The sequence below is a fragment of the Stegastes partitus genome, unplaced genomic scaffold, assembly GCF_000690725.1.
Source record: "Stegastes partitus isolate 25-593 unplaced genomic scaffold, Stegastes_partitus-1.0.2 Scaffold176, whole genome shotgun sequence".
NCBI lineage: Eukaryota > Metazoa > Chordata > Actinopteri > Pomacentridae > Stegastes > Stegastes partitus.
The window spans coordinates 161,103-181,237 of NW_007577907.1; the positions used below are offsets into that span (position 1 = coordinate 161,103).

Below are 20,135 nucleotides of genomic sequence, written 5' to 3' on the forward strand. Positions count from 1 at the left end.
GAGTAACTATAAAAACAGGACAGAACAGAGCTTGTAGTCTGCCTACCTGGTCAAGCAAGATTTAAAACATTTGCATGCAGTGCTCTCAGTAATGAAGGCAATCCACTTTGTCACGTCAGGGTTTGGCATTAATCAAAGCCAGTTGTTTGCCAAAAGACTTAACGGCACGATTGACTGTCAGGTGAAGCTAAACTGTATTGATACAGAAGGAGGATAGCAGCAACAGTGTCTCTACCTGAGTAGTCTTTCATTGATAAATTAATTTTTAATATTCAACTCCATACGTTTCCCCTGGCCTTAAACAATAGCAATAAGTACCGTCGACAGACACTTAATAACAGTAAGAAAATTGTCCTGTGACTTTTGTTCAGGACTCCCAAGGCATGTTAGTCTGCTGCCTCCTGAGCTTCTCGTCCAGTGTCATCTTGACTGGTTGCCCTTCTGAGATGGGCTTAACACCTTAAAAATATCCCAAACCCTGTCCACTATCATCTCCGCCCATGTGACGCACTCCCTGCTTGACATTGGGGTTGTGCACAGAAGTTGGTTGGTCTTCTTCGTCATCCAGGTCAACCACTATGAACCTTTAGCCCACCGTGGTGCAGCAGCTTTGTCCTGGTCATCCTCTCTATTTTTTTTTTCATTTAATGTAAACCAAGGTGACATCATCCCTTTATTCTTATTTCTTTAGAAGTATGTGTGTAAATTCACCTATTTGTGTATTTTTATGTTAACATTAAAATTATTGCTTGTATCCCTTATTAAATATGCTAAAGTGAGTAAATTGAAAATATTCATATCAGTGTCAATAATCAAAATAAACCTTTTTTCACCAACTCTTTATTTAAAAAAATTAATTAAAAATATTAATAATTGTTGCTATTGACCGAAAAAAAAAACATTTTTTTATCGTGATACAATTTAACCAGGCACTGTGTTTCCCTCAGAATAAATTGTAATTACTTCGGTGACCTCTTGACATTTCAACCAGTGCCATCATAAGATCAAAATTAACATTTTCAAATTTCATTGCTGCACAACTAATATTATTCCCATCAGCCTGAGCTGCTGCACTGTTTTGTAGTTAATGTTAATTAGCAAAAGAGACTGTGAACAGGGTAAACATTGTACCTGCTTAACATCTGCATGTTGATTCTAGGAGTATGTCAGAGTGCTGAAGTTACCTTGTTGTATCCACAGTTTCACAAGAGGCAGTCTGAAAAGATCAATAATCTTTCAGTGACTTCAGCGATATTTTTGGCAAAGCTGTTTGCTGTATGTATTTGACGAAACGATTTGAACACTTCCATCTTTTTTTTTTTTTTTCATACAAAAAATAAAGTAGTGCACCAGCTGATAATCTATCAGTACCTCTTAACAATGAGGGATGAGTGTCCATATGATCTGCAAATAACAGGAAACACAGAGGTCTCCTACTTTAACTTTGATCGACAGTTTTCTGAACGATGTAGGTAACTGAGGCAACAGACACGTGTGATGGAACAACGCACTACATTCATCAACGCAGCTGTCTAACATATGGTATGTAGGCCTCAAGTATATTTTTCTCCTTTAAATGCGCACACCTACATTAATACATATGTATACAGTTGTGCATTGGGCTCAGAATTCAGATGACCTATGCTTACCACTGTACCTGAATGCCTCCTGCGTAGCGCCACAGATGGAGCTCAGCTAAACAGGCTGCTCATGCTACGCTTCCTGTGTAGACACAGTGTAATGCAGGAGTCAAGCAGGGCAGCAAGGATAACCCCATTCTGCCATTAAGGAACTATATTGTTTTTTCAAAGCCAGCGTAAAAAAAATTACTGTGTAAATGTTGTCATTGGACTGTTGATTTTTTTTTTCTTAGATCCATTTGAGGTATAAAAACAGCTTAAAGTCTGAAAACCTCCTTTCTGCCTTTGGGATCCTCTGCGCTGGACAGTGGGGCCTTCAATCATTTCGAAGTTTTAATGATCTGGGTGTCAGAGCAAAAGATCGTATCAGCCATCTGTGCCTTCGTTATTGCCAGCTTAGGTGCTTAACTTCTCACCTTCACTTTCTCTCCCCCCCCATACGCTTTCCCTGTTTTCCTCCGATCTTTATCTCCCTGTCATTCTGTTTGACAGATAACTCTGTGGACTTTTGTGACTTTAGAAAGTTATCAGCGGCATTCCTCTGAAACACTAGATTATTAGACTCTATTTTTTTCATTTCGTGGTGGCAGCGAAACCATATTACACAGTGGCAGCGCGTCTCACTGTATCACAGCTGTTTGGAGCAAAGCCATTAGTTGTGTGCGTTTGTTGTGCAAATGCAAATCTGACCACATGATGTGACTTCCAAATGAATTGATTATAATCATTTGGAAAATTATATTCAAGAAAAATGTTTAACTGCTCAGCATGCAGAAGGCATTAACCGAATGTAAATGCAGCAACTGAACCATTAACACTTTTGAAAAAGTAATTTTTAGAGTATTTCTGCTTCAGTAAACATTTGTGCTGCACCCTGACAGATTTTCACCCCAATTCTCTCAGCTGATACCCAACCAACAACGTCCTCTGCACAGTCCTTCTGATTCCTACAACACAGCCTCAACTGTTTCCGTCTGACAGACAAGAAGTCATTATGAGATTGTGACCAGACTCAAAATACCCCTTCTGGAAATAATTGAAGCCCTTGTGGGGTCCTCGCTTACAGTGTAGCGCAGTGTTAGGCAAATAGCAGCCAGTGGGCCAAATCAAACAGAAATATTTGCCTGCTCTTCACAGACTTTTGCATATTTTTTCATAAATCTACTCTAGCTAACAGTATCATTAACTGAATTGTGTTAATACCAGTAAACAAAGGTTTATATTGAGGATCTATGTCTTATACACAAATAGGGAGAAGTCAGACAGACTTGATAAGCCGAAAAAATGTCAAAGGCAGCAATATCTCAAAAAATGAAACCGATCAATTACAAATTAAGATTTGGAATAAAAAGATGATTTTTTTCCCCGTCATGTTTAGATAGTTCATAGAAAAAGTTCATAAACTGAGAAAATGATGTGCAGATATACGGATAGTTAACATATGAGCCATTTTTACCAAGACTTCTACAGTAAGGAGGGAGTGGGGGTTTACTGGGACCCAGCACCACCAAGCTGCCACTGTTGGGCCCTTGAGCAAGGCCTTTAACACAGTCTGCTCCATGGGACATCATTGTGTAGCTGAACCTGCCCTCTGACCACAGCTTCCTAACAGGCCAGGTCGTTATTGAAAATGAGAATTTGTTCTCAATTAACCCACCTGGTTAAATAAAGGGAAAAAAAAACAAACAAACAAAAAACACAAGCTGGGATATGCAGAGATTACTTTTCATTGGTTTGTGCAAGGACAATGAAGTTGAATTTGATTTTAACAAAGCTCTTATTTTATGGAATCAGTAGTTTAAATACAGCTGTTTTTCAACAATAAAAACTGTCATTTAATTACTTGAAAACCCACAGTTAAATTATATTGTGTTTTTTATTCATTGTAACTACAGTTTATGTGAAATTATACATGTTTCTTATAAATTGTGGTACAATTTAAATGCTTGTGCTGCTGTCTAGTGTTCTGTGTCATGACACGTGTCCCTGTGAGACAATAAAGGATAAATCCATCTATAAGATAAGTGCTGAAACTCTGTTAATGCTCTCTAGCTAGCATTGAAATGACATCTGCCTTCAGTGACAACACCAAACAAGTTTTATGAATCTATTTTTCTTGGAAAAAGCATTGCAAATTCTTTAGATGTATGTCCACCGCGTCTTTAAATCTGTGCTGACCTCGCTTTGAACAAGGTTGATAAAACTGACCCACAGTTGGACCTAGTTTCTGTAACTCATCATGTATTTATGCAGACATGAATTCAACGTATATGACGTGTCCTTTTCTGGTGCCTAATTAACTCCTGGATAAGTCCAAAAATGCTACCACAATGAAGTCACGCCTTTAGATAATGGCCAAGCTGATTTACTGTGATCCTCCCTGTCCTGTTTGGCCTACTGACGACCAGCATTAATGATGTGTCAACAGAGGGAAAAAAAACATGACGTAGACCTCGTTTTTGTTGTTGCACAGCACTGAGGAGAACTTTCAACTTTATCCAAAGTACTTTCACGTACACCAGGAACAGAACGCTCTACTTTGCTCCTCCTCACACCCTTGAGCAACTCACCGAAGGTGTCAACATCATAAAACAAAGTTCTTATCTGATTTTGAAAACATCTTTCCTCCCACAAGATGCTGGTGTCAGAATTTGGACAACATTTTTTTAGTAGCAGCTTTCCAAAACTGACAATTTAACATGAATGCCTTCAAGATGAAACTGCCCAAAACATTGCATCATTATCCCCAATTGTGCGATTATCATGTCTTGCCTTTTCTTATGACGGACCGGTATCTGAGTGGGGAAGAGCTGTAAACGCGTTTTGACATGAAGAAATGACAGTGTGTTTCGAATGTAACGCCTGACTAAAAACTTACAAGCCTCGGGGTTGGCTTAAACAGAAAATACCAATTTTTGTGTCCTCTTTATAGTATTTTTAAAAATTGGACTCAAATTTTTCATAACTGAATCCCAGAGCTTCCTCGGCATGTTGGCCTGTATACATAGAGAAGTCAAATGTCTTGGTGATTCAGTCATACATCCTGAACTCTTTGCTCCTAACACAGAAACTTGATACAGAAACTTAAATGTCTCCTGCACCTTCTTCGCCCTGGCTATCAGTATGTCATCTAATCTCAGCTAAATGTTTTTTTTTTTACTCTTACCTGTAACGCTTTCTCTAGATTCCCTAGTATCCTGCAGCTGTCTCTGCAGTCGGCCTAATAGGACAAGTTTACACACATGCAGCCTCAGGTGATTAACACTGTGCCTCCTCCCCATCTTTTCATCATCTTTCTCACCCCGTTGTAAGTCTATCAGTGCGCTGAAATTCATTTCCTCTGAAATTTCCACAGGGTAGATAGTGTCCTAACTTCTATGCACAACACATGTATTCGTTGTATTGTTGGCGTGAAACACGCCACTGACGATTCATGTCATTTGCAAAACTGTGTTCTCAGAAACTACTTTGCATTATTGCCCAATCCTAATATAGTCCTGTGCTTCATGAGATTTTTCTTCACACTGAATACAGATTAGAGAGAAAGATAATGTGCAACAAAACATGAGCCTCATTCAAACCAATGTTGGGATGCATGTTGTGCGTTTAAATCAAACCCAAACATAATCAATACATGTACATAATATCCCCACAAAAGCAGAGATGGGTTAGAAAATACATCAAAACAACTAAAAGCAATACCCTGAGCTGTTATTGCCTCCGATAAGAAGTGTCTCTTTGCTGTTTGTTTATCAAGAGATAGAATGTCTCAGAAACTTTGAGCTTGGCAGCTCATTCTGTAGATGTTTAAACTGTCCAAGAACTTTTAGGACCTTTCGTCCGCATTGGCAGTTTTTCATCAGTGGAACAGAAGAATGTGTAATATGGTTGCTCTGGAACTAACTACAAAGTGTTGAGTTGAGATTGCTTTGTCAACTCAGACACCTGTGAAGAAAAACAATGAAATCTGGTTAAGTATTGTGGTGTAGATTGGTTTAGTATTGCATCTGTTGATTGAGGAACTTTGTAAAAGGTTAACATTGCAAGTAAAATGTGTTTGCATATTGGCCCTCCGTTTGTTTTCATGATCTTGTAGAAGTGCAGCGTGAAATGTGTTCTTGATGGTGTTACCAAAAAATCCTCATAGACTCTTGGTCTGGTACAAGTTCCTTGATCCATCTTCTAAAACAGATATTTTACAAGCTAAGTATGCAGCCTTGACAAACACATTTGTAGTTAATTATGCAATTTTTTTACGTGTTCATCCAACATATGCATGCTTGTTACTACACTCAAAAGTCAACATTTATTTTCAGATTTACACAGGACTCAACTGGCACTTTCCTGAGTTAAGTCCTGTATTTAATCTACTTTTTCCTAATCCCAATGTGGACTTTGTTGCTCTGTATAAAATCCCACCTGATCTCACTTGAAAATACTTGCGTTTGGCCAAAGTCTACCATCACAGGCTACATTTTCTGAAGCCCTAAACCCGAGCCAAGAGGAGTTGCAGAAGTCCAGTTTCCTCTCAGACCACTTACATTGCAATATGTGTGGAATTTTTGCTCAGTGATGCCAAAACAAATCCTGCTTATCTCAGCTTTAACATGTGCTAATTAGTGCTAGATACAAACTATGGATGAGGCTGATGGCAATGTGATATTTTGTCATTAACCCATAATTAGGCAAATTGAATTTCGATGTATGAAGCATTAGAGAGGTCACCGAAGGGACTACATTTCATCCCGCGGAGAGGACGTGAATGTATGGTTGGAAGTTATTCGCAGTCCACCCAACGCTTAACTCAAAAACATGTACATCAAACTGGGACTAAAACAAAAGCCATCAGATTCATCCTCTGGATCTGTATGATTTCATCGCAGTCCATCAAATGCTAAACGAGGTGACAGACAGACTGAGACTGAAATCAGTAGAATAAATATTTTTAAATACTACCAATAAAGGCCTGCAAGGTGACTTGGTGATTAGCACCGTTGCCTCACAGCAAGAAGGTCACTGGTTTGCGTCCCGGTGAGGACACCCAAGATCTTTCTGCGTGGAGTTTGCATGTTCTCCTCATGCAGCATGGGTTCTCTCCAGGTTCTCTGGCTTCCTCCTACAGTCCAAAAACATGTTGAAGTTAATTGGTGATTCTATATTATCCATAGGTGTAAATGTGAGTGTGCTTGGTTGTCTGTCTCTAAGTGTAGCCCTGCAATAGACTGGTGACCTGTCCAGGGTGTCCCCTGCCTTCGGCCTAAGTCAGCTGGGATAGACTCCAGCCCCCCCACGACCCTAATAAGGATTAAGCGGCGTATAGATAATGGATAGATGGACTACCAATAAAATAACAACAAATGTTGAACAGTGTGCAGCCTTTTGCAGACTTAAAGACTCTCAAGGGTGCCCTCAGGAAATCCTCCTCCTTATTTATTTTGTCATTTTACCACAATGACTGAGACTAAACTACTTAGACACTTGAAATTTGTTTTATTTCCAGTCAAGATGGTCATCGGGGACTACTTCTCTTCACTTCTCCATATTATTTATGTTACACAATAATGTGCCTCTGGATGCCAGAGTGTGTGGTCGCTTTGCAGAAGTGAAACCGTAATGCGCCACTGTCATACATTTGTACATCATTAGCATGCTACAGGCACAAGCATGACTTTGTGTGCTTTCCTATTAAAGATAGAGTGATGAATGAATCTCGCATTAATTCCAGATCTAGTCGTTTTGCCTTTACATAGAGCAACTAAAGCCGCCGTGACTTGTGCGTCGGGGTCACGCTGGGGTCGTGCTGTGTCACCGCTGTGTCACACAAATTCTTGGTATCTCAGCTATGCTCCCTGACCCACTCACTGCAGGCCTTACATCATACATTCACATGTCGTTCCCGGCAGCTCATTCATGTAGAAGAAAGAGAGAAAGGGGATGCCTCACCCTCTTGTTCGGTTTTTTTTTTGGCTTTATTTTACACTGGCCCCCTCTGCCCTATTCTACTTGTAATCTATCTGTCACTGGTTCTTTTTCTCTTTTATCGCAGTTATTCTTAGCGCCCCCCCCCCCCAGTCTACTTGGGAGCCTATGTAAAATGTTTGGGAAGGGTCCTCGGTGGCACAAATGCACACACACACCTCCTTTGCACCCCTATACATTAGCTGTAGGATCCCACTGTGCTGTCGGAGCGACCGGCCTCTCCATAGAGGGGACCCTGTGTTGCAATGCCATTCAGTGGGGGCCCATGATGTCACAGGGAAATTGCCTTCATCTCACACACACACACACACACACACACACACACACACACACACACACACACACACAGCGCAGAGACGCAGCCCCTCCCCCGCTCTCCTTTCTTTCTCATCGCCGTGGTGAATGGAATTGCATGGCTGTGCAGTTCAATCACTGTCAAGTGCAAAGAAAAGGGGTCTCTTGTGCAAAATTTCATGATTCACAATTGATTAAATAGGGGTGTCATTTCATGGCTGAACAGGGAGGTGTGCAGGAGGGGTGGGGGGGGAGTGAGGAGCGGGGTTTTTTTTTTTCATGCCCGTGTGAGATATGGCTCAGAAATCACCTGATGGGCCCCATTCAGAGCTAGAGATGTAAAGTTCTGGGTTTTTATTCAGGGAGGAAAATAAGAGCGAGAGAAGGGGGTAAAGAAACACAGTAGGAGAACTGCCAGTATCTCCTCACGGCCTGTTAACAGGCTTTCATGCTCTTGAGAGATATAGACCTAATATACTGTATATAAGCTGTATGATTTAGATTTTTGTTGTCATGTGGAAATTCCCAGGGTTCAGCCAGCGGGAAGGCTGAGGAGCACAGAGGACGCTTTTTTTGGTGGGGGGGAGATTAAAAGAGAAGGAATGAAGCCAGTTTTGAAGGAGTGAGTGGACATCTATGACTTTGCTGCATCCTGCAAAAAAAAAAAAAGAAAAGGACTCCAGCTGCAGGAGTAATGAGGCCGGCGAAAAGCGATTCAGCGTGCATTCGCGGACTTTGTATTGAGTTGTAGACCTCAGATTGTAACCGGAGAGCTTTCGTGATTGCAAAACAGTTATTAAAAAGTCAGAATGGTCTCGGACCCCGGTCAGAGGCAGTGTGGCAAAAGATTCAGATGACCTGCAAGGAGCTTTTTTGACTACAAAAAGACAGAAGGTTAACTCTTTGTGGCCTGGTGGGGGGTTTTAAGAGAGAGAGAGAGAGAGAGAGAGAGAGGAACCAAAAGTCAGAAAAATACTACAATAATGGTTTGAGACAGGCCTCAAACTCCAGTCTCCTGGGTGAAAGTCCCCTGAATTTCAACCCCCACTAACTGAGGAAGCTTGGGAAAGTTTTTTTTAGTGCATGCATGTTTACAGTCTGATATCAGTTCTCCTTAATGCATTCATGCTCTGAAGGGGATTTCACTGTAAACTGCTATTTTAGAGAGAGGATTTTTTAAATAAATTCCATATGGAGAACTTTAAAGGACTGACTTACACAACGACCATTATTTGCATCCGTATTATGCAAAAATCCTTGTTATTACTGACTGTAACTAGCTGCTGCAGGGCAAAAATTGTGAAAGCAAACAACTTTTTACCACCCAATAGACATAGTTCTACTTAACCAATACATTTCGGATACATTAAGCAAATATAAGTTTATTGCTATGTACACAAATATTAAAAAAAAAAAAAGAATTTGTGTTTGCGTCTGATGGATGAGCAAGACAATCGTCTTGTCTTGCATTTGCATGTCAGATACATACCAAATAGGAAGAACCTGGTCTGTATGGAAATGCAAATTGCACTTTTTTTTCTTTTTTTTTGTTTTTTTTTTACGTTTCTCTCAACTACATAAATACTGAGACACTCCTGACTTCTGCTGCCTCCACAGCAGAGAAAGCCTATATTACCCTACAGTCACACACACACAGGCCTCCAGAATAAATGTGACTTGTACTAAACCAGTCTCACGAGTGACTGGTGTGTGCTTGTGTGCAGACTTGTGTGCGTACAATATCGTGTAGTGCAACGACGCAGGTTTGTGTGTGACTGTGTGTGTGTGTTTTGAATTCAGTCTATGTGAGCTGCAGTGGAGCCAAGTACAGATTTTGAAGGGGGTAGAACCAAATCTTGTGAGACTCAGGCACGCCGGCTTCACTGTTGCCACATGCTTTGGGGATTTTAGCTCCAACACTGTTCTCACTGTGAGTTTCCTTGTTGACGGTACACACTCGGAATAAATCTTCAGGGTTATTTGAGGTCATCTCTCAACTCGTATTGCTATTTAATCCAATTTAGTGGGAAAGTTCCAGAAAAGAATGGTGACAACACGTTTTTTTCTTTTCTTTTAAACCATATTTTCTTATTTTTCCACTTTAGCAGCGCTGTCGGTTCATTTCCACAACAGTGAGCACATTCTAAATTAAATTGTGCTCATTTAGTGACTCATTTACATTTCAAGCATTTATCTGGTGCTCTTATCCGGAGTGACTTATAGTAAGTGCAAGAGATAAATTAGCTTGAATTCCTAGATTTCGGACGGCCAACACGGCCAAGAGTAAGGATTTTGACAGACCAGAGTGTGAGCCTTAGAATACTAATGTATAGAAAAACACAGTGTTCGTGACCATTGAGCACAAAAAAAAGAAAGAAAAAAAGAATTTTGCAATGCAGTAGAAAGGTAATTAAATGCAGAAGTGGCTGTATCGAACATTTTGTCAAAAACCAACTGCTTGGAAAGGAGCCTTGAAAGGAGAGGAATTTCCCATAAGGGTTTTGTTATTTTATTGATACATCCCCTAGTTATATATATATGTATTTCTACACACTGCTTTTGTATTCTGTAGCAACAGACGTTTTATTTACCATAAAACTCAATTCCTAAGGTCAGCTGCAGATTTTTAAAGGAATAGATTGATTTTTTTGTAGAGAGTAGATGAGAAGGTTGATGACATCCTAACATGGATCTAAAGGCTGTAGGCTATTCGCTTAACTTTACATATAGACTGGAAGCAGGAAGAAACAGCTGCTAAACTATGTTAAACAATATCCTTGACAAGACTCAGGTAAAGGATCCAAATGCAGGATTCAAGAGTGGAAGTGAGCAAAAGTATTTATTCACAAAAAATATGCAAAATACAACACAAAAATTCAGCAGAGCTACAAAACCTCTCTTCAGGTCACTGGACAGAAAGAAAACACGCAAACAAAAAATCACAGCAAAGCTGGAGGGATAATTAAGAAAACAGAAAATCACAGTGAAGCTGGAGGGATAAATGGGCAACAAAAAAACACAGCAAAGCTGGAGAATAAAGTATCAAAATAAAGAAACAAGAATTCACAGCACTTAGCTTGGAGCTGTGGACGGTCAAGACGGCACAGGTGCATGAACATGACACATTGGCACAGAACAAAGGGAGACTCAAACATTAGGTAATGGGGAACTGTTGGACACAATTAGGACAGAGCGAACAATTAGGAAGACAAGATGACAACAGGAAGTAGAGCTAACAAAAATCACTGAAAAACAAAATAAAAGCTGCCAACAGAAACAGGAAAACGAGACAGAAACAAAAGTTTAACTTCACCCCAGAGTGAACCATGACAATCTTTAGTCTGCTCACAAATCTGTGACATGCCATCAGCATACCTTCTACTTAATAAGTACAAAATTCTGTTCATGAGTGCTGAAAAGGCACCAACATCATGTACCTCACGCTCTGATGTCCCAAACCTATTAGCTGTTTGATTCAGTCTTTAGTTTTGTTTAAAGATACACAAACTTAACACAGGAAAATGCACATTCATTAGCAGTGAATAAATGGCTTTCAGTTAAACAAGCAATGCATTTTAGCGCAATTAATACAGACACGAAGAAAGGAGGGAAAAGAGCTGCTGCACATGAATTGTAATGGGCCTATTTCACAGCAGACATTTTGATTTCTGTCACAGAGGTAAAAGCATACAAAGCAGGCTATTGAATAAGTAACAATGGCTCTGTTCCTTTCAGCGTGTACTAGTAAGTCATGGAGGCACAATACCTGAAAGTAACAGAGATGACAGTTTTAATATTTACATTAGAACTGTGAAAAGTCAAAAAGGGAAAGTAGCAGCCCTCCTTTGATGTTAACAATCAATCAAACGTTAAATATAAGTAGATAATTCAGTGTTATGTTAATCTGGATTTAAAGTTAGCACAATTTTATCATGCTTAAGTGTAAACTTTGAGGTTTGCCTGCTCATCTTTTAAAGACCTTCTCTGGTCATTTATTTAACACGAAAAACTAATGTTGGTGTGTCTGAGTTGCACATTTGCGTTTTTGTTTATTTATTTTATTTGTTTTATTTTCATTTTTCTAATATAAAATAGCTTAGATGTAACTTCATTCCACTAATATGAAGTCCCTGCCTCTCTCTCCACCTCTAAAGCACACCAGCTTACCTACAACTTTGCTGTAAAATCCTGTAAAATTACACTCAATTACACAATGCCAAGTTGTAATATTGGACTGATTCAGTACATATTTGAGCCAGAAACTGTTTCTGCAGAGGAATGATGGTTCAGAAAGCATTACCCTGCAACATGACTGGATTGGTTCCTTAAAGTTTTTACATTTAAAACCCTTGAAGTCTGAATTTGTGTTCCATATGAAGAATTTTAGCCATCTATTGCTGAAGCAGGACTGATTTATGCCCATTTTTGCGTCTATAATATGCAAAAATCCTTCTCATTGCAGTCTATAAGTAGCAATTGCAGGACTATAATGCTCAGCCACTGCTTTTTTCATTAATGATCTCTTCACACATAAAAAAAGCACCATACAGACAAGTACTGGTTTAAAAAACTTGATTTTCAATGGAGGGGATCTTTAAATCTCCTAATAGAGCATAACTGTTATTTAATCGTGACATTACTTGGTTTTTAGGAAATTGTCTATGAATAAATGTATATTATTACTGTTTTTCTTACTCAGCAACAAAGCTAACAGGAGGCTGAGGGATATCTCAATCTATCACTGCCTGTGCATGCCCACACAGAAGTGGTACAATAAGCCAAAGTAATCACAATCACCCAGAGCCTTAGATATCTTATCTGTAGTGCTCTGGGATGATTTGGACGAGGCTACACAGGTGTGGCCTTCATATATCAACAGCTCATCAGAGAGCATCGGCCCAAACACCGCGCATGCACAAGCAGCGCTCTGGGGAGCAAACTACAGCGAGGGCTCACAATGCACACTGTGAGTACTGCACTGGAATGCAAACATACTGTGAGGGAAGCAAAAGTATTTTTTAATTCCACTGTGGCCTTGAAGAAATTCCCCAGAGAGTCCCCCAGAGTTAATAAGTTTCTTCATATGTATCTTTGTGGTAAGCCTGTCATGCAGAGCTTCACTGTCCTTATTTTTTAAGGAAGAGGAACTTCTCTCTCTTCCATGTGTGTGCGGTTTTGTGTGCGCAGAGGTCTGGGCTTTTTGTCTACTTGCCCAGCTGAAATCCCTTCATGCAAATATAGTCAACTAAAGCCGTATAATTACAACACAAGAACTTCCATCGGGAAGAAGTGGAAATTTCACGGCAGGTTTGTGTGTCCACCTCTGCCCTCTGGTCTTCTCACAAGTCTCAAAGCACAAATAATTGTCTGTGGAAGTCTTTAATCTTTCCTCAGTGCTTTGAATCAGATTGCAATCATTTGTCTCTTTACCGAGATTCTCCCAAGAGGAGGCATTTTTTGAAAATATATTTTTGCTTTCTTTTCACATAGTGTATTTACTTTTTTTTCTCCCAATTTTATTTCCTAGACTGAAAGCTTAACTCATTTTTTCATCTCTCCTTGCTGTCTGCCTCCTTTAGATTTTTTGTAACACATTTGCACACACACACACACACACAAAGACAAAGACAAAGACACACTACCCCCTCCAACACTTTAGCTCCGGGGCTTGTCACAGGGCACACAAGAGGCTTCTGTGCATACCAAACCCAGACTGTTCATTCCGAGCTGCCGCTAATCACGCATTTGCACATACATACACTTACATGTGACAAACATTCTCCAGTTTTAGCTGCTGGAAAAGAGCTTAGGTTAAAGGTAGGTACAATGAAAACCCTGCATGTTACATCCAAGCACAGTATCTCTTATGAGATCCACCTTTCCGAGGCATCAGAAAATATCCCTCAGTGTCTCCTCTTTGTACTTCTTCACCCTGACTCCTACATGGTTGCTTTTATTGTTGGGTAACTACAGCTTAGACTCTCGAAGGAACTGAATTCAAGCCTACATTGCCGCACCTCCTAAGTCTTTGTGGATGAGTGTGTTTGATAGCTAAACTTTGAATTTCCGAACCTAGAAAACAGCCGCGGCTCTTGCCAAACTCTACAGCTGATAAGTAAGACTCCTAAGAAGCATTTAGATTTGTCCCTGCTCTACCCTCGCTTCTTTTCCACAAGGTGTCCGGAGGTGCTGGAGCAGCTGTGAACCAAGTCTGTCAGTGTATCAGTCTCCCGTGTCGTGCCAGACGCCACATCTTGCTCAGAGTATTGCAGGGATTCAGTTCAGGTAATTAATCTGAGCTCGTTAGCCACATGGCAGGCAGGTCGTAGCAGAAGCTGCCGAGGTGACACAGCACCCACCTACTCACACTCAGCCGAGGCCGTACTTCTTAATAAACTTGACTTCCGCTGCATGTTTATGCACATTGTGTTATGGTTGTCTGCGTGGCTGTCCGTACGGCAGCTTGTGTTGACAGAGTGCGCACTGCTGGCACACACAGTAGCTTATCTCGGCTCGGCCCCCTTAGGAATGATGTCTTTTAAAGGAAGTGGGGCCGGGAGGGTGGGGTGAAACTGATATGTGCTGCTACCTTGCTCTCCCTCACATCTACCATGGGACTGCAACAGTAAATGATGGCATTAGGGAGGAGAGGAGGGGGTGGAGCAGATGAACTGCTTTCCTTCCTAGAGCGAGGGATGATACGGCAGAGTGGAGGGGGGAGGAGGGGGAGAAGCTGGACAGGTGCTGAGAGAGAGATATGTGCTTTTTTCCTCTGCTGCACAGGAGATTGGGGGGAATGGAGAGAAAGGGAGAGAGAGAGAGAAAGAGAAGGAAAAAGGACAGGTGAAATATTTCCCCCTGTGGCAGAGGAAATGAGGGAAAGTGGAAAGGGCCAGCTCTGTATTGAGAAATGGACTAAACCATCCCCAGAGGGGGTGCTGAAACTCCGGCTCCACGGGCCTCTCTCTAAATGCACCTACCAGTGATGGATGATTTTTACGTTTACCCCCTCTGCTTTTTCCTCACTCCTCAGCACAGCTCAGGCAGCTTGCTGTTTGTGGGTGTATGTGTGTGTGTGTGTGTGTGTGTGTGTGTGTGTGCGTGAGCGTGTGCGTGAGCGTGTGTGTGTGTGTGTGTGTGTGCGCATGTGTGTACAACCACCTCAGCGCATGCCAGGCAATCCTGGCTTCGCCTCCCCAACATTCCCAGGGAGTAGAAAACATATCCCCAGCAACAATCGATAGCTTCCCCTCCCTCCCCCCGCCCAAGCTCCCAGCCCCATCTGCAGTCCAACGCAGCTCTATCTCCAATGGCCACCACCGCTATTAATTCTGTGCCCCACCGCTTCCTGCTTAGAGCCCAGTCCCTGAGATTAAAGAGCGGCACAGCTACTGGAGTCCTTTGCTCACAGGAGGAACGCAAGGGGGAGGGAGGAGGGAGCACAGTGTGAAGATTGTTTATCCAGAGGAATCTCCTCAGTGCCAGCTTACAAATACTACTCATTTCCACTCCAGGCCTCATGGGGCTAACCCTGTCTGATTCCTAACCGTGTCAATTAATTTGCAATCAAATCAAATCTTTATGATCCTTTTCCCCTACCTACCCAGCCAAAAGAAAACAGTTACAGCCAGCTTGGATGGGAAAATTAATCAAAATATCAATATTAAGTTGATTTTCCAGATCCACCTTGTCACATGTGACGATTTGCAGCTTTTGTCTACATGACTGTAAACTAAGGATCTTTGGGATTTTGGTGTGTCAGTGTTTTTACACCTGGCTGCAGCTGATTGGACTCTTCATCTTTGCTTTTCCCAATCTGTAAGAGACATTTTCTGCTTTCTCAACATTGCAAAATGATCCTCTGATGAAATGCTGAAAGCAACAATATTATTACATCAACCAATGAATGTCTACTGTTGAGCTGAATCCAACCGATTCTGTCAAGACTCGACTTGCTGTTAGTTTAGTTATTTGATTTAGCCCACTTAACCTGAAGCAGTTCCTTTGCATTTTTTGCTTCTCCTCACATTTTAACTCATTATTGGTTCATTTTTCACCCTGCACCTGGAAACGGCCCAACAAACACCAGAAGCAGAGACAACTCAAAAAGAACTTCTGCGCAGTATAACAAATTTATAATGCAGTAAATCAGAAAAAAAGGAAAATGGAATTTCTTTGAATATTAATTTACAAAGATTTTAAAAATCTGGAATCAACATATGTATCATGTTCCAAGTGCCCGAAGGTGTCACCAACTTTGTTTCCATACTTGTTGCCTATTCGCTTTGTGTAAACGCAGCCTGCAGCCAAAACCTTTTTTTCATGTGGCACTTGGTTGCAACTGAGTCACTGATGGCTTCACAGTTGCACTGAGGAGGGTGGATTTTTTTGTATTTTTCACAGAATCTATTTTGTTAAAATTTTAAATTAGACATGTAGAATAGCATGATTTTGCTAAGAATTCACGATGATGCCATAATGCCAACAAAGATGATGATGCACTTCTACACCTCCATCATCAAGTCCATCCTCACCTCCTCCATCACCGTTTGGTACGCTGCAGCAACGGCCAAGGACAAGGCCAGACTGCAGCGTATCATCCGCTCGGCCGAGAAGGTCATTGGCTGCAATCTGCCTTCTCTCCAGAACCTGCACACTTCCAGGACTGAGGCGTGCAAGTAAGATTGTGGCTGACCCCTCCCACCCTGGACACAAACTCTTTCAAACACTCCCCTTTCGGTCCATCAGGACCAGAACATCACGCCACAAGAACAGTTCTTTCCGTCTTTCCTCATGAACGAGGCACAGCATAGTTTCTGGCTCTGGTAAATTGCGTAATTTGGGCATATTTTCTAAAAATAATGTGCTTGTCAACCCTGGGTTTTTGCATCTCAGCAGGTTAAATCATCACTCATTAGATATGTGGACTTGTCTGTGTGATCGCACCACTGCTTGTTTTACCGAAAGTGGAATTTATGGGCGACTAGAAAAGACTGACACAACACGTCACCTCTTGCTTGCATGTGGTATCTGTCTGCTGATAAGCTGAGGGACACTCTGGCGCTGTTGTTTTTTTATGTTGCTCACTTGGGCATTTTTTCCAATTTAACCGTGTCCCTCATCTTCTCATGTCTCTTACAGTAATACTCAAAGCAGGAATTTCTCCTGGGGAAACACATGCTGCCTTGACTTTACTCGCTCTCTCTCTCTCTCTCTCTCTCTCTCTCTCTCTCTCTCTCTCTCTCTGTGTGTCTCAAACACAAACAAACTGAAGTTTAGACTTTTACACAACAACAAAAAAAAAATCCTCGAAAAGCATGCGCTGCACACACGTAATCGTAAATGCACACAGACTCATTTTTACCTCCGCAAACATCCAGTGACTTGCACTGCATGGATTATCCTCCTAAAGCATTCCCTTTGAAACTCTGCAAGTAGGGATTTCTTTTTAGGTGATCACTGGTCTAAGCAGCTGTTACACGCAGGATTAGCAGGTTCTGCCATTCAGACAAACATGGTCTGTTTAAACTGGCAGGATGAAGAAAGTAGGAGAGGAGAAGGGGAGAGGTTATGACAGCTCAGGAGCGGAGATGAAGTCGAGAAGAATAAAAAGAGGGAAGAGAGAAATGGGGGAGAAAGGGAGGCGCGAGAGACGTGAAATGGGGAACAGATGATGAGAGGAGAGGAGCGAGATGTGGAGCAGAAGGGATGAGAGGTGAATGGAGCCGAGCGGAGAAATCGGGATGTGTGAAGAGAAGTGTGAAGGGCAAGAGAGAAGGAATAGATGAGAGGAGAGGAGAGGAGAGGAGAGGAGAGGAGAGGTAGAAAGCTTCCAGGTATCCAGTGTTGTGAGAATCAAACCTCTGCCAAGGAAGAAGCTTAAAGCGAGCCGACAATGAGAATGTTGTTCTACTTCCGTTTTTCTTCCTTTTTTTTTTTTTGTTCCTTTTTGTTTCTTGTCTCACTTGCATAGTATCATCCTCCATCCTGCCTCTCCGAGTGTGGAAGTGTGTCGCCGGCCACCTTTGTGTTGCACTCATACGAGGTGTTTACAGAGAGGAAAGGTTGATGGGCTGATAACAGGCCTTGCTGTAGGGGTGGAAAGACATTTCCATGCCGGGCCGCCGGCTCATAATAGCATCTCACTTGCTTCTCTTGTGTCTCTCTCCTCTCCTGCTTCCATTCTGCCACTACCTCCCTTTTTTCTCCCTTTTTTTGTGTCTTGTAAATGGAGAAACACATCTGGGATCCCTGTTGTTATGAGCTTTATCTTTCCTTGGCTTGCTTTTTGTCATTCCCCCCTTCGGTGTCCCCTTCCCTCCCTCCCTCCGCTCTCTTCTCTTGTGTGTCGAGCAAGGTGTGCAACAGCGGTGTGGCAGCTCTCTTAGTTTTTCCGTTTGATGCATCACAACACATTTCACTGAAACAAGCAAGCTCTTCCTGTGAGCACATCTCGTGGCCCTTGTCAGCGCTCCTTCGCCTCGCACTCCCCGCTATCACTCATTACCCTTTTTTCCCTCTCTCTGCTCGGCCCCGTGCCCCTCCTTTGCTTTCAGCCTATTCTACTATAAAGTTAGAGAAATTGTACAGTCAAGCATTCACACACACACACACACACACACACACACACACACACACACACACACACTATCTCATATATGCAGACACACAGCACTGACAAGTTCAGCCTTTCTAGTCGGGTGCCACACCACTACAATTTCTTCACATCCTTATGTAGCTCCAGTGAGAAAGGAATTGTACACATGCATGCACACACATGCATAAACACAAACACCCACATAAACTCCCAGTCGTATTCTGGCCCCTTTATCCCTCCTTGGTAATCTTTTTACGGAGTGCTGGGCCCATTTGAGGGAGAATTTAATTGAAACTGGGGCTAATCTGATGATGGCACGGCACGGCGGAGCCCTCAGCCCTGCTTCACCTCCAGTTAGGTTGCACCTTGTAGTCCTCGCACTCAATACCTTGCTACTTCATTTCATGCCTCACGGTTCAATGCAGCGCTGCCCACTCATACATGCCACATTGATTGTTAATCCGACACTTGATATGCACCATGCTCACTCAATTCTGATCTTGTTTTTCTTGTTTGTGTCCCCCTCACCCCCTCCCTCCTCTTCCACTTTCCTCACACCCCGCTGTTTACTCAACACTCCCTTGTCTTTCTCCTTCTGTTTTATACAGGATGGATATTACTCCCACCGGCCGAAGGAGAAAGGTAGAGTCGACAGCAACAATGAGAACTCAGTGCCCAAAGACTTTGAGAACATAGACAATAGTAACTTCGGTGCTCGCTCGCAGCCGCACCGGCAGTCTGTCAGGGCCACCAGCAGTAAGCAGCAGCGTGATCACCTGCAGGAGAAGGCCCACGCCCAGCAGCAGGCATGGAGGGACAACTCCCCGAGTCTGGGCCGCAGCTCAAACGAGGTTCTGCCTGTAGGCCACCAGCTGACGGTGGGCAACAATGCCTCCTATCTGGGCGTTCACGACACAGGACCGCGGCAGCATTACCGGGCATCGCAGGCCCAGCAGGCCCAGTCACAGCACAGACACCAGCACCCACACAGGAGGCAGGCGACGGCGGCAACGCTGGAGGTGACCTACGACCAGCCACCCAAGTGCGAGATCAGCGGGAAGGAAGCCATTTCGGCTCTGTCGAGAGCCAAGAGCAAGGAGTGTCGGCAACAGATCGCCGAGGTGTACTGCAGACACAAGGAGGGCCAATTAATGCCAGAGAAGGTCACTCGCTACTGCCCCCTCGAGGGTAAGTCCATCATTGTAATTGGAGTGATTAAAGTGATTACAGTAAGATAAATGGCTATTGAGTGGAAGCAGTCACAAAAGTAGTCTCAGTAAAGGGATCAATATCTGTCAAGCTTCCCAGTGTGGAGGCATTTGGTTTTTAGATTGTTAAGTTCCAAATGGCTGCGTTATGTGAAACTAAAATGTTGTGGTTTTGGTTCTTAAAGGTGTTTTATCTCACACCCAAGCGGCTTCTGTAGCTCTGGAGATGCAGAACTTGGTAAACCTCTTGGATGAAAAATGAAGCATTTTCAAGAGCCAAAAAGAAAAGTCCAGTTGCTTTCCACAGAAGCTTTTTGGATTTCTATGACCTGGATGACTAAAAAATATGCACAGACAAGTTCTGTATAACGACTATGCAAAGCCCCTGAGATGTTTGGTTTCCAAATCTTAGACATT

At 42.3% G+C, this 20,135-nt stretch overlaps 1 protein-coding gene across 1 annotated transcript in view; it reads left to right on the forward strand.

Annotated features, from left to right (window-relative positions):
• Positions 1-20,135, forward strand: part of LOC103355931 (xylosyltransferase 1) — an 89,974-nt gene that overhangs the window by 29,389 nt on the left and 40,450 nt on the right. Inside the window, exon 2 of the mRNA XM_008279896.1 lies at positions 19,119-19,698. Within this exon, the coding sequence (XP_008278118.1) occupies positions 19,119-19,698 (580 nt within the window). The remainder of the gene's footprint in view (positions 1-19,118; positions 19,699-20,135) is intronic.